The sequence below is a fragment of the Notamacropus eugenii genome, chromosome 1 (assembly GCF_028372415.1).
Source record: "Notamacropus eugenii isolate mMacEug1 chromosome 1, mMacEug1.pri_v2, whole genome shotgun sequence".
Classification (NCBI taxonomy): domain Eukaryota; kingdom Metazoa; phylum Chordata; class Mammalia; order Diprotodontia; family Macropodidae; genus Notamacropus; species Notamacropus eugenii.
The window spans coordinates 522091998-522106906 of NC_092872.1; the positions used below are offsets into that span (position 1 = coordinate 522091998).

The 14909-nt window shown below is 43.1% G+C and overlaps 1 protein-coding gene across 4 annotated transcripts; it reads right to left on the reverse strand.

The window, feature by feature from the left end:
- Positions 1-63: 63 nt before the first annotated feature.
- Positions 64-13126, reverse strand: POLD2 (DNA polymerase delta 2, accessory subunit). Of its 4 annotated transcripts, none has more exons than XM_072633732.1 (11): positions 13032-13126; positions 9676-9938; positions 5398-5519; positions 4875-4998; positions 3966-4080; positions 3456-3654; positions 2479-2559; positions 2164-2321; positions 1725-1852; positions 1241-1342; positions 64-439 (listed from the first exon to the last, which is right to left on the reverse strand). In XM_072633732.1, exons 2-11 carry the CDS (start codon positions 9899-9901, stop codon positions 273-275), a joined length of 1422 nt encoding a protein of 473 aa, XP_072489833.1. In that variant the 5' UTR covers positions 9902-9938; positions 13032-13126; the 3' UTR covers positions 64-272. The 4 variants fall into 4 exon arrangements, with proteins under 4 accessions (XP_072489833.1, XP_072489832.1, XP_072489834.1 ...); XM_072633731.1 differs by having other exon boundaries at positions 12899-13033; XM_072633733.1 differs by lacking the exon at positions 13032-13126 and adding an exon at positions 12614-13012.
- Positions 13127-14909: the final 1783 nt, after the last annotated feature.

The window sequence follows — 14909 nt, forward strand, 5'->3', positions numbered from 1 at the left end:
GAGATCTGAATCTCCACTTCTGAATCTGCCCTCAGGAGCTTAAATGCACATAACAGACAGGAAGCAAATCTTCCAAGTTTTATTTACAAAGTTACAAGCTGCCCAAATCCTGACACATACTAGGGCCATGAAAGAAGCCTAATGACCTTTCAGCTCCAGGCTCTACCTTTACAAGAGTCCCCTGGCATCACACTGGTCTCTCTACATGTAGTTTAGCCTAAGTGACATGATGGCCACAGCTCATCTGTGAATGCAGTTTCCATCTTCCCAACTCAAGACCTCATGTCAAGGCCTCCTCCTAGGTCATCATCATCCTCAGCATTGAAGCCAGAGAAGCTGATGGGCTGACAGGCTAGATTTCGAAGGTTCACCAGGCAGGCAGTCTGGGTGGTGCTGAAGCTGGGAACGGCAACTAGCAGGACAGTTTGTTCCTCAGGCCCTGCAGAGATCAAATGGAAGAGAAATGGGGACTCATCTGAAACCCTGGAACCATCTCAGTGGGCATCAAAAAGGGAGGCAGACTCTTGTAGGCAGTGTTTAAGTGAGGAGCTAAGCTCACCCTTCTATTAGGACATGTTTAGATGGAATTCCCAGAGTCCTTTGGGAACTATGCTAGTTCCAGAGAAACCACAGCAGACAGGGGCCTTCGAATTAATGATATAATCAGCACATTCTTGGTGAGCTGAAATTGACTGAAAGCACCTTCTTTCTACAGAAACCAGCCCTAAGGTTCCAGAAAGAAGAGCCTGGGTTAGTTCCAGGATAGCAAATATTAATAATAACCCCCACCCTGTATTTATACAGTGTTTTAGTTGGCAAAACTAAACACATCTATGATTTTATTTCATCTTCATAACAATTTGATAAGGTAGACAGAACAAAATTTTATGGATGAAGAAAGTGGGGGGGAATTCATAGAGGTAAAATGATTTGCCCAAGACCATGCAGCTGTTAGGTGGCAGAGCTGAAACTCAGCCTGTCTTCTGACTCCCAACTCTAGTCTATCCACCATAGAACACTGTTCTAGAATGCTAGAAATCCATCCCATTTATGTGTGTGTGTGTGTGTGTGTGTGTGTGTGTGTGTGTCTGTGTGTGTGTGAGAGAGAGAGACAGAGAGAGAGACAGAGAGACAGAGAGAGATGTTCTAATCTACATGAGACACTATTAGTCCCAAATGAAGACAAATCCTCTTATGTACTGATCTGACTTTTAATGCCCTTGGCATAGATGGAACTAACCTCTGATGATTCTGGATTGGAAATTAGGAGTGTTGCCACAGAAGTAGACATGGGGGCACTCAGGAAAGATGAATGGGTCTGTTTTGTAGAAGGGGTAACATCCTGGAAGGAGGAAAGTACATAAAAAAACAAATGGTCAAAAGATCAAAAAGGCATAAAGAGAAAAACTGTCTCAGGTGTCATTTGATTTCAATTTTATGAGCCCTTGGGGCAGATGGGAAGAGATCTATAATTCTAAGGGGCCTGAAGTTTTTGAACTTTTGGGTCCCTTAGTCCTATGACAGGTCTGGGTTGTATACAAGAAAAACCTAAGGCGCCTCAGAATTGGCTTCTGGAATCAGCTCTAGTTCTAAATTCCCTACTCAAGACAACACAAAGTACTATTTCCTATCATAAAGGACAAAAGGAATATAAATCCATGCCAAAGAATCCCTAATCCTTCCCATCCTCCCAATTCCCTGTACCTGATTATGGGTGTCATTACCAAGAGTGTCAGGTGCAGTGGGGCTGATGTGGCCCACCCGGAGGGTCCATTCCAGGATATCCAGATGATCCTCCATGCTGCTGTACCGGAAAATGTCACTCACATTCTGTCCCGATGTCCCCAAGAACCTATAAGGCAAATTTCAAGCTGGCTCCATTCTAACAGTCCTTCTTTGTCCTTGGGTATGATACAGTCACATTCTATCCTATGACCCTTATTAGGCTTATACAATCCCTAAAGACTGTCTGCTGAAGGACATTTTGGACTCTTTTGATTAGTGTGGTCCAGTCTTGAAATCAGAAAGTTACAAACACCAGTACCACTTCCCACCTCCACTTGCAATTTTCACTAAAACATATTCATTCTCTAGTAAAATGGTTCAGTCTCTAGTAAAATTAGAAAAAGTTTTCAGCTCAGAGTCAAACCACTTCAGAAGTACCTGACTCCATCAATGGTGGCCTGGTAGGGGTTGGTGACCAGCTGCAATGTAGAATAGGCAGAAGCCAGTGGGAACATGCAAGGATGAAGGGGCTGTTGAGGTAGCGTGTAGTTTGTTGGGTCAAATTCACCAGGCATCACATCCACAGGCACTGAGGCCTAGCACAACAGAAGAAAGGGAAATAAGTTTGTCAATATTTACCCCAAATCCTTATTCCCAATTTCCAAATTCCCACTGACTACAGGCCATTTGTTGCCCAATTCCAGTTCTAAGGATATAATTTCTAAGAGTAACTATAGTCTCAGATATGCTTACACTTAGTTGGAGTAGGATCTCATCCAACATCTTGATGGCTTCCACACTAGCTGCCTGTGTTTTCTTAGTTAGGTATTTAGCCTGGAAGCAGAAATCCCAATAGGCAATGTCAGTCCCCAAAGAAAGCATGGATTAAAGTTTTTCCCAGAGCCCTGCACTCCGGTCTCTTAACTGCACTCTTCTAGGAACTGTGGAATGGAACCCAGTAACCAAGGACAAAGCCGAGAGCCCTGTGCTGTCAACTTCACCATCTCTACAGCCATTAGCCATCTCTCATCAAAGTAGAAAGGTGAGCCTTATGTCAAAAATAAGTCCCATCATTCACCTCCAGAGAAAGAACCGATGGAATCTGAATATAGATCAAAGCATACTATTTTCCAATAATTTTTTTCAAAAATTTTTTTTTTGGTCTGTATCTTCTCTCAAATATGACTAACATGAAAATATGGTTTACATAACTGCAAACCTGTATAACCTACATCAATTTGATTATTGTATTAGGGAGGGAGTAGAGGAAAGAGGGAGAGAAATTAGAACTTAAAATTTTAAAAAATGAATGTTCAAAACCATTTTTACATGTAATTGGGAAAAAATAAAAGCAAAAAAAAAAAAAAAGAAAAAATAGGTCTCACTGTCTGAGCTATTTAAGGAGGATGACAAAAGGGAAAAATTTACACTGTTACATACTCTATTTCCCTGACAAGACAATCAGGTCAGGCATACCAGAAAAAGAATCTATGGACAAACAAAAAAAGGTTCCAAACAAAGAAGGTACAGCAGCCACTGTGGGAAGTTTATCACTATAATCTGTATGTTTCTTAATTCTAAATTCCCCAAAGAAGTTCACTCACCACAGAAATAACCCCTCCACACCCCCACCCCCTATCCCCCAAGGCATAAGACAAGAATTTGGAGGGAGTGCCAGACCTCACTTCAGGAGAGGGTCCAGGGAGAATTCAAACAGGGAGAATCCATACCTTATTGATGGAGTCTCTGCTCTGTGTGTTCTGACTGAGTAAGTTCCCGGCAAGAATGACACGCGAGATGTGGGCAGCACTGCTCTGTTCTCCTTCATCACCTAGCTGTCCTGTCACTACATCCACCATCAACTGGGTTCCCAGCAGGCTCTCACCACTGCATCCGCCCAGGCCCAGCCCAGATACTAGCAGCACAAACCTGCAGGACAAGGTCAGTTGTCTCCTAAGGCTGAGCTGGTGTTAGTGTTCTTCTGGGTGGCCACCAAAAAAGAAGGGGGCCTCAGAAGAATTTCAGGGGAAAGTCCCAAGCCTGATTACAGACAGATAGGACTACTCTATAGATGAGTGTTTCAGGAAAACCAGGCATTTGATGTTCTTGGTACTGTGAAGTGAGGCTTTATAGCCCTGGAGGCAGCAGTCAAGTTAAAAGGAATAGCACAACTCTGAGTCAAAAGATAGCCAAGAGCTGCAGCTAAAAGCAGGTTAAATGTTAAAGCATGAAAACCTCACCTGTCTGCATCAGATACTGTCATAGGTGTCTGGGGTGGCAGGTCTGCAAAGCAATGATCCTCCACCACGAACTTGCCATCATCTTGCACAGAGCCCAATACTGCCAGCACTATTCCTGAAGAGCAGGGTAGATCAGGGTCCCAGAGTTAAATGGAGGAGCTTAGAGGTGTAGCCACTTTCTCCTTGTCACACAGCAGCATAGCAAGGAAGTGTTTGTTAAATTCAGATCCCCACATGGTCAAGACTATACTAACCCCCTAACCATCCTCCACCCCTTAGGGTGGAGCCCCTCAGGCTCTCCGCAGAGAACTCAAACCTTCTTGGTGAAGCTGCCATTGAACACAAGAGTAGCCTCCATCTTCATTTACATGCGTCTGGATCCTCCCTGCCCCTTATAGACATATATTTTGTTTTGTTAATCAATCCACAAAAATCTACCGTCTCTTTCTCCCACTCTAAATTCCTCTCCCCTCCTCTCTGATTAAGAATGAAATAAAAATGTGTAGTCAGGCAAAATAAATTTCGATATTGGTCATGTCCAAAAAAATATATCTCATTTTGCACTAAATCCTTTACCAGCCTATCAGGAGATAGGCAGCATGTGCCCCCCACTAGGTCTAATCACAATGTCCATCCCCTCCATGAGTACAATAAGCACACACTTGCACCATGTTTATTGTTGTTGAGTTGTTTTTAATCATGTCCAACTGTTTGTGACCCTATTGGGGTTTTCTTGGCAAAGATATTGGAGCAGTTTGCCATTTCCTTCTCCATCTCATTTTAGAGATGATGAAACTAAGCAAATAGGGTTAAGTGATTTGCCCAGGGTCACACAGCTAGTAAATGTCTGAGGCCAGATCTGAGGTCAGGAAGATGAGCCTCCTGGCTCCATTTACTTGTACCATGTACCTGTTACCAATCTGGACACATCAATAGTGCCTTCCAGTTTGATGCGTTGTAATTCATCTTCCAGAATCAGCTCATCATCTGGGTGAATATATTTGCTCCGAAGAGGCTGGGGCAGTAGATTATGCTAGAACGTCAAAATGAAGGGTTTTTTTTAGGGTCAAAGCTGCTACAGCTCAAGTTTCTTACAATTTCTCCAATATAAGAACCCATTTAGCCTTTATACTTAGGCTTATTGCTTTGTTCCTGAATTCAAGGAGGCTACTGCTCCTTCAAATGCCAATTCTATTCTTCCTGTGTCCACACATAAAAGCCTGACTAGCAGAGCCCAAGGGCTGAGAGGCCTACACATTTGGGATCCATGGGGTAATGTTTTAGTCTATGAAAATATCTTTTCAGGAACAACCTTCAAACCTACAGTACCCTCCCTGTTCTAATTCCCCAACCAGATTTTTTCTGCTTTAATTTTCCCTTCCCAAGAGCTGGTAGGGAGTTTAACTGTGTGGCTGTCAGGTAAAAGGCTCACCTCCTCACTGATTTCCCGAAGGATGGAAGGCTGCAGCTGCATGGACTTGAAGAGAGTCCCTACCACACAACATTTCTCCCCTGGCTGCAGTTCACAGAGCTTCCTTACGCTTACTTCACTGCCTGTGGATAGCAATGGTTATGTCATTTATTAAGGCTCAAGGAAAAGTCAATAGGAAGGGCTATAAGGACCGGCTTCAGGACTCCCTCAACTTTTACTCACTGCAAAGGACCATTCAAGATACAGCCTCACAAGAGAACACTTTAACAGAATACTAATCCCTCAAGCAACATGAATGTGCCTTCTTTTCACAATGTGGATGACAGCAATTAACAAAGGGAGAAGACTTGGTACCCACCAGTAACAACAAAGGTACTCTGTGGCACCACAGGAAGACAGATGTTGTCCTGAACTTTGTTCTTCCAGGTAAGGCTTCTCAAAATTTAGAGCTAGAGGAGGAATTTAAAATACTCTACCTATGATATGATAACCCAGACCAACAAAACAGAACAAAAAGATCTGGAAAAAAAACATCTTTCCTGTAAATTTTCTTCCTTTTGAAAAATGGGGGTGGGATGGGAAAGGGAGAAGGGATTATGAAGTGTGCAAAAACAATATAATAAAATAAAATAATAATAAAATGTTTAAGATCAAGTGGCTCTTTTTTTTTTTTTCAGACACTTGCTAGCTGTATGATCCTGGACAAATTACTTAGCCTGTCTGCCTCAGTTTCCTCTACTGCAAAATGGAAATAATAACAGCACCTACCTTGTAGGGTTGTTGTTAGGATCAAATGAGATAATAACCATAAAGTGATCAGTACATTGTGTGGCACATAATAAGAAGTATATAAATGGTAGCTATTAATTGTTGTTGTTATATAGATACCAAGAGGAAAAATGATAAAGTGTTATAAACAAGTAGTCCCTACTTTAGGCCCAAATTCCAAAAGTTAGTATGTAACTTAGAACACATAGAAATAATGTTACAAGTGATGGTGAAGTCTCCAGGCTAGACTGAAACACTGATACTTATTAACTTCTAAGTCACTCAAGGGTCAACTTGGCTCATCTGGCCCAATCTTTCCCTCCACTATGCTCTGGGGTCATCATCCTTGGTCATGTCAATCTTCATGTTAAGTACCTAATGCCCTGACCTCGAACAACTTTCTGGGCTCATTACCTTCACGATCTCCAGCTTCACTTGGTTTCTGTCACCCACAGGCCCAGTTACATCCCGGACAGTATTATGATTCAGGACTTTTCTCAATTTAAGATTCTGAATTTTAGAATTCTATTCTCTGACCAGACCACAAACTCCCAGCCATTTCTCTCTCTCATATTTTCCCATGCTTTAATGAACCTTTGTGGCGACTTCAGTTTTTTGATATTACTATACTTTCAGTTCATCCCTGGCTTTACTTGTCTCCCTACCTATATTGGATTGTGGGGTCAGTATTTCCAGGGTTCATCTGCCACTACCTTGGAATCCCAAGCCTCATTTACTTGTCACTCCCTTTCTGCTAAACCCCCCAAGCTTGGGTAACTCCACTGTTTGTTTTCTCTGCTCTTTCTTCCCCACCACAGAGCATAGCTAGAGGAGGTAATAAACACACACACACATACACACACACACACACACACACACACACACACACACACACACACACACACACACACACATGCTGATTAAACCTACTATAAACACCTGTTTTCTAATTTCATCTAGGCCCTCAACACTAAGGGGCAACTCTTTTAATCATCTCTTCTAAAGCACAATGTCTTACACATAGCAAGTGCTTAATGAATGCTTGTGGAACTGAATTTTTTTTATTGCATTATTCCTCATAATAGCTATTCTAAACCTTTTCCACTCTTCTCAGTCCCTTAGGCCAACTTCTGCCCACTGTCACCCCTATGCAGGTAACTACATCTTTCCTAATTACTGAGATCAAGATCAGACAGTGTGACCTCAACTTTCTTCCTCAGTCCCTCAAAATATCACCAAATGTTCAGGGATGGCCTTTTTCATGGCCAAAGCATTGCCCCTATACTTGTACCGTTGGATCCCATCCTTTTCTTTCGCCTCCATTAATCATTTCCTTTTGCTTTCCCCCACCTAAATACATACTTGTCTTATTATTTCTTATTTTCCTTTTCCTGAAGCTATTCTCCCATTTCTACTCTCCCTTTCACTGACAAACTTCTAGAAAGAGTTGGCTACATGCACTGCTTTTTAATTACTTCAATATCATTCATTCCTTAACCCTTCATAATCTAGCTTCAGTCACATTCTACAAGTTTCTCTCTCAGAAGTGACCAATTTAATTCAACAAGTATATATTATTGTAAGGCCCATGGCCAGGATGCTGATAATCACTTTCTCCTTGATCTTTCATCTCCCCTAGCTTCTGAGGCACTATGCTCACTTCTACCTTTGATAACAGCCTGTCTACTCTTTCTCCAACTATTTCCTATATGTAAACAATCCCCAAAGTTTGGGCCCCTTCTTTCCCTCAGCAATCTCACTATCACTTCTAGGTAGGTGATTCCCTAAATGGATTTCTTTCCCAAGTTCCAGGCTCATATATTTTGTAGCTGACTGCAGAATTTCTGACAATGGCACCCACTATCCTCCCAGATACCCACAAACTTGAAATCTGAGTTATCTTTAACACCTCCTTCTTCCTATATCCAGTCAGCAGGCCTTACTGATTGTCTCTTGAAGCCATCACAGCCCTACTAATCCCACTGTCAACTACATGAATTTAGAACATCAATACAAATCATCCCAGCAATCCATAAAACACACAAATGCCGAGACTGATCACATGACTCCCCTACTTAGATTTTCCATTGTCAGTGGAATGTAGTCTACAATTATTAGCTTGGTCTTTAAGGCCCTACATTATTTTGCTCCTGTTTCTTCCTTCACCCTTATCCCAGTACTGGTCTTCACAAAAAGTTTATTGCAACCAACCTAAACTAGATGTTATTCTCATAACTTATCCTGGATTTTCCTTTTTGTTCAAGATGCTTTCTATAGCTGGAATACATTCTCTCCAACCTCATCTCTAACTGCTGAAATCCTAACTAGTTCAAATACCACCTCCTCTAAGAAGCCTTCTCTGTTCCCTACCCTCCAGTTCTCCCCCACCCCTAGCCTTAGGACAAACTATCTTGCCTTCCTTGGGAACCTCACAGCACTTTATGCATTTCTTAGGGCATTTATCACATTTCCAAATTTTTTTTGGGGGGGGGGGGTATGGCTTACAAATATTAGCTCCTTTACTGGACAGCAAGGTCCTTGTGGAGATAGGTTGTTTCTTATTTATCTTTGTATTCCCCTCTTAAATATAGCCGGTACTCAATAAACCATTTGTTAAACTGAATTGAAAATAATGGATAAAGAAGCCTACAGAGGAACTGGGCCTAGGATAGAAAATGTGGCATGGCAACTATCTGATATATTCCATTTCATACAAAGGGAGAATAAAACATTGGGTGAAAGAGGCTTTCTTGATACAACCCAGCAAACAAGCATCCAAAAGAATTCAGGTTTAGGAGAGGATGAATCTGAACATATTAGTATGAAAAATACAGAGAAAGAAATTAATATACAAATAGTTATGATAGTACAACCTAGAAGTGTATAGAAAGCACAGCCAATGGAGATGGAATCACATAGTTATAATTCATTCTACCCATTTACTTCTAAATAGAGAAAAGAGAAGCTGTATGCAAGGAGCACCTAACCATAGGGACCAGCTCCTTCAGAAAGATTAAAGCAGTTGTGGCTAAGGGAGAAGGGAGCTATGCCTTATAAGCATATGAGGATGAAGAAACAGAAGAAAATCAGGGGAAAGAAGAAAACTATGGAAGAATGTGAAAGACTATACAAATAAAGAACTTCTCTGATTCTGTCTCGATAACTCTGAAAAAAGCCTTGGACTCTAGTGGGTGAAAACATCCTAATAACTAATAGCTAATGTGTGTAGTGCCAACTATATAGTGCACTGTGCTAAGAGCTTTACAAATGTTATCCAATTTGATTCTCACAACAACCCTATGAGGTAGGTGCTATTATTATCCCCATTTATAGATGAGGAAGTTGAGGCAAACAGTTACTTGCCAGAGTCACACAGCTAGTAAGTGTCTGAAGCAGGATTTGAACTCAGGTCTCCCTGATTCAAGGTCTTACACTTTATCCATTGTGCCACCTAGCCACTCCTAAACTTACAAACTAGTAAAAAACATTTCCCGAACTTCTAACACTCACTCCAACGTTGCCGTGCTCGGTTCACCAGGAGGGGCGTCATATGAATAAGGCGGGTGGCATAGATATGGGCATACTGCCGGCTAAAGCTTCGCTCCCCCAAACGAAAAGGTTGGGAAGAGTTAGTGTAAGTGGTCACAGGCACTCGAGCAAAGGTAGAGGACTCCGTTGATGGTGGCGACAAGAGTGTGTGGGCCCTCTTTGAAGCTTGCTCTGAAAACATGGCCATGGTCCTAGGGTAGGTTTTCACCTTAGGAACACTGCACCTAAATAAAGGAGAAATTGGTTACTGTTTATTTTCAAAAGACCTCCTCTACCTACTCAACACTAGCCTAGTTTAATACACAGTATCTGGGAGGCACAAGAGAGGTAAAGAAACAGTTCTAGGAGAAACCAGCTTAAAACTGGGTAAAATATCATCTGGCAAGATTATTAGTTTCTTGAGGGCAGAGACCATTCTTTTTCATTTCTTTTCCTTACAGCATTTGGGACAGTACACTGCATTTAGCGGGTGTTTATATTCAATTAAACACTATGAAATATTTGTTGAATTAATAATAATACCTAGCATTTATATAATGCAAAGCACTTTAAAATTATCTCACTTGATACTCACAACAACCCTGGTAGGTAAGTGCTATTATTATCCTTAGTTTACTGATGAGGAAACCAAAGCAGTGTTTAAGTGACTTGCCCAAGGTCACATCACTAGTGTCTAAGACTATATTTGAACTTCTTTCTGACTCCACACCCAGTGCTCTATTCATTGTGACACCTAGCTGCCTGAATGAGTGTTAATAACAGATTGAAGACAGTTATTCAGTAAAGACACCTATGTTTGTCTCTGCGGTCCACTTGATGAAGGGGAAGGCGGAAACAGGCCAAGAACACTTTTCTGCTTCCCAACTTGATTCAAACTGAGGTGGCTCAATGCAAGTTTACAAAATGATGGCATTAATTATAATCACATATTTCAGGAGAGAAATGAACTGGGAACCGGGAGACCTGAGATCTAGTTCTACATATACTACCCCACCTGTATGACCGTGGGGAAAAAGACTTAACCTCTCTGGGCCTCAATTTTGTGATCTATAAAATAAGGGAGTTGGATTAGATGACTTCTAAATTCCCTTCCTGTTCTAAAACTATCATCCTATGTAGCCTTTCAGCAAGCCAGATAAAAATTACTAGTATTCTTCATTTGTAAAATGAAGAGCCTGGAAAAAAAATTATCCTTATGATTCCTTGCATCTATAAATGTCTAAGATTCCATAGGCTAGCATTCAAGGCCCCCCTCACTTCTAACTTCATCTATCATTTTTTTTTCACACAAAGCCTCTTCTTTCTTTAGTTCAAGTCAATCTATTTGGCATTACTGGCACATGATAAGCCAGTTCCATCTTCACTCACGTCTATCCCTAACTCCACCAACCCACGTCTACCACTTTCTTCAGAACTTCGCTCCTTCAAGAATTCTTCAATACCTGATACCTAAACCTATTCTATTCTGATCAATCTCTTGGCTCAGTGGTCCTTAGCCTGTGAACTGGAGCTGTGCAAAAGGTCCAGGAATTTAAATTCATTCCAAAGTGTTATCATTTTTATCTTTACTCAGCTTCAAAAAAAGAAAAAAATAAGTGAGCTAACTTAGTATAATAATAACTCATTTGTATGGGACTTAAGGTTTTCAAAGCACTTTCCTCATTCTATTGATCAGGAAACCAGGGCCCACAAAGATTAAGCAATGTATCTGTGGTCATAAATTAGCTATTCAGAACCAGAAGGGATGTCAGAGGTTATCTAGTTCAGTCCTCTTATTTTATAGATGAGGAAACTGAGGTAAAGTGACTGGCCCAAGGTCATGTAGCTAGTCAGTGTCAGAGCTGGGATTCAAAAACCATCCTGAGCCTTTCCAGAATATTAATGACTTAGTTTATTAGTGACAGAGCCCAGGCATTCAACTCTGATCTCCTGAATGCTAGCCTAGGGCTTTTCCCTTTATAACAGTACAACCCCTTTTGGCCTTAACATCTTTTCCTTTTTGTGGCCCTAACCAAGTGGAAGTATGAAGTCTTTCATATCAGGCAGGGTTCTCCTAGTTCCAATCCTCAAGCTCCAAGGCATGGCTGAAGCCGCACATTGGTTTAAGAACTAGACTATAGCCATATGTGTGACATATCTTTATATACATAAAATTTTTATATTGCTTTAATATTCATGAAGCACTTTCTTCACAAGCATCAGAGGGAAAGGGAACACAGCAGAAAGAGTAGTATATTTGTAGTTATAGAATCTGAGTTTAAATCCTAGCTGTGCTACTTACTACCCTTTGCAAGTCACTTTAACTCCTCTCTGGGCGTCAGTTTGTAAAATTGGTAAAAATGCAGGGTTTGGACTAGATGACCTTCCAAGCTCTAAATTTATGCTTTAAATTCTGTAAGATAAGATGCATGGATATCATCATTCCCGCTTTACAGATGAGTACTTTACAGATGCCTCAGAGATGTGATTTTGCCCAGGGTACAGGATGTGGATTCAGGTCAGACACTAAGTAATCTCCAAGGTATAGAGGTCTCATTGGAAGTAGGTTGAGAGCGAGAAGAGGAATAGACAGGTACCATTAGGGACCTCATAGGTTAACTAGTCCCAATTCATTTTAGCAACGAGCAAATGAAGACCCAGAGAGTCAGGTTTTCTCATCCGACTTCTATACAGATGAGTAAAGGGAGGCTCAGAGGGATTCAGTAACTTGCTCAAGGGCATGTCGGAGGCGGGATGTAGCCTTAGAGGCAGGATGTTAAAGCAGAAAAAGCATTAGACTTGAGGCTGGCAAGAAGTCAGCCTCAGATACTGTCAAGTCCGGGAGGCGGCATGGTGCAAAGGGAGGAGGGCCTGGGTTCAAATTCTGTCGCTGACCGTTATCTTGGGCAAGTCACTTCACCTCTCTGGGCCTCAGTTTCCTCATCTGTAAAACGAGGCGATGGGCTTACGAAGCCCTTCCAGTTCAGTAGCTATGATTTAATGAGTGACTCGGAATCACACGGCCTTGGATAACCCGTAGAATGGGGATGCTGCCGAGATAACGTTACTAGTCCTTTCTCTGAGACCGAGCAGCGCTACACAAGTGTCGGCCACACGAGAAGCCCAAGGGCCCCAGGCCCCGGCCCCCGCCCCGACCCCATCCCTGGCCCGGCCCGGCTCCGCTCGCGCGGTCTCCCAGCCTCACAGCTCCCGACGCATGCTGGCCCGTCCGAGGCTCGGCTCCGCGGACTCCAGGAGAGGCAGAGTCCACGGACCGGGCCGGGATGGGCCGAACCCCACAGAACTGCCGGCGGCCTACACCGGAACCACTTACTTACCCGCGCGCGCGCCGGGCGACCACTAGCAGCTCACCAGCCGCCAAGTCCGTGCTCCGCCCCGGAACCGGAGGCCGCAGCCCCGCCCCCCTCTCCGATTGGACACAGGAGGCGCTCGCCACGCCCCCACTCCGCCTCGGGCCTAGACCACGCCCCCTTCCTCGCCCCTGCTGTGGAGAGTGAGTACCTCATTGAGGAACGCCAAGGCCACAGCCCCGCCCCCCAAAGTCAGGCCCCACCCCTTAACTTCTCCGCCTGAACCCGCCAGGGAGAGAGTGTGGAGGCTGATTCTTGCTAGTCTGCGGCTGCGCGCTCCTGCGCTCCCGCGTCCAGTTGGGCAGAATATTCGCACGTCGGTTTTCATCTTAATTGATGCTTCCACTGCGCCTTAAGGTTTAGAGATTTCTCACTTTTTCAAAATGAACCTGTGTAAATCATTTCCAGGTGTTAAGAACTCTGATGCTTATTCACAAACATGCGAACAGATGGGGGTTCGCACCCCCTCCCTCCCACCCCCCTGATCAGTGATGACTGACAGATGACAGATGACAGATGTGACCCGGCCTTTCTCCAGGAGATCCTCTGGGCCACCCTCGGCCTGAGTGCACTGAACCGACCCCATCCCCTAACAGCGCGCCCATCTGGCACAGCGTGGTCGGCATCTTTTCAGGCTGGAGAGCTCCTGGAAGGCAGACTCTGTCTTACGCCTTTTTTATTTCTATTACTGTTATTATTACTTGTATCCCCAGTGCTTAGCACGGCGCCTGGCTCACCAGAGGCGCTTTAAAAATGTTTGTTCTTAACTGACTGTTCCCACCTCCGAGCGCTCCCTAGGCGTGCAGCTACTGATACGCTCACCGACTGTCAGATCTGGAAGAAAGCTGGGCATGAATGAGTCATGGAATCATCCCATTCATCCACATTTAAATAAATGCCTGTTACGCGCCAGGCACTGTGCTAAAGATAACAAATTGAAAAACAGTCCCAGTCCTCAAGGGCTTACATTCTTGGGGAGGGGGGCTACAGGGAACAACCGGCATTCCCAACATTTATTCAGCAAACATTTATTTAAGTCCCTATTATATAGAGAGCATTAAGCTGGGTGGGGCCAAGGTGGAAGTGATAAAGTTTATATAAGTATGTAAAGTTTATATATGGCACAGTTTTTGCCCTCATGGGGTTTACAATCTAATGTAAAAAATGTTGACCAGGAAGAGATAGACCTCATTTTACAAATGAACATATTGAGGTTCTAGAAGGTGAAATAACTTCCAAGGTCACAAAGCAAGTTAGTAGCAGAAGCAAAATTCTCATAATGCCGTTTAGTTAGATATCTGTTTCATTATCACTTGGAATCATGGTAAGCCTGAAATACAATGATGAAAGAAATCTGATTTATGGCACCCACCTTGTTATGACTTCCCCTGTCCTGCAACCCTTCTCTCCTTGTGTTTCCTTCCTCCTAACTTATTCACATAATCTCCAGCCTATGTCTGAAGACTTGTGCCCCCCACCACCCTCTCCCTAGACTGCATCTTTCAGGAGATTTTGAGGGCAGTGAGTTCACACATCCCAGGGATCCTAGGTGAAATAAATGATAACTTGGGATGTCCCTGGGTGGCAGTATGGCAGCAGTGAGGGAAGGTCTTTTGCACTGTCTTGACCGTGCCTGTGTGCCAGGTATGGAAGCTCCCCACTCCACTAACAACAGAACAGAGACAGTGAGAACAGCTGAGATATTTTAGACCATCGTGCATCCAGTAGAGCAATGAATTTTTGTTCAGATGAGCAGATGAGAGTCAGAAGGGGCAGGATGGAAGGATTCCCGCAGCCATGAAAGTGACACTCTGGAAATCTTGTGTCCAGTCATCAAACTGATGA

Bases quoted from the DNA above. Each gene is read 5' to 3' on its own strand.
- POLD2 (XM_072633731.1), bottom strand. The intron at 2,560-3,455 runs GTATGGATTCTC...TTCTGCTTCCAG, and splicing joins GCAGAGACTCCATCAATAAG to GCTAAATACCTAACTAAGAA. The intron at 1,343-1,724 runs GTAATGACACCC...TCCTCCTTCCAG, and splicing joins CACTGCACCTGACACTCTTG to GATGTTACCCCTTCTACAAA.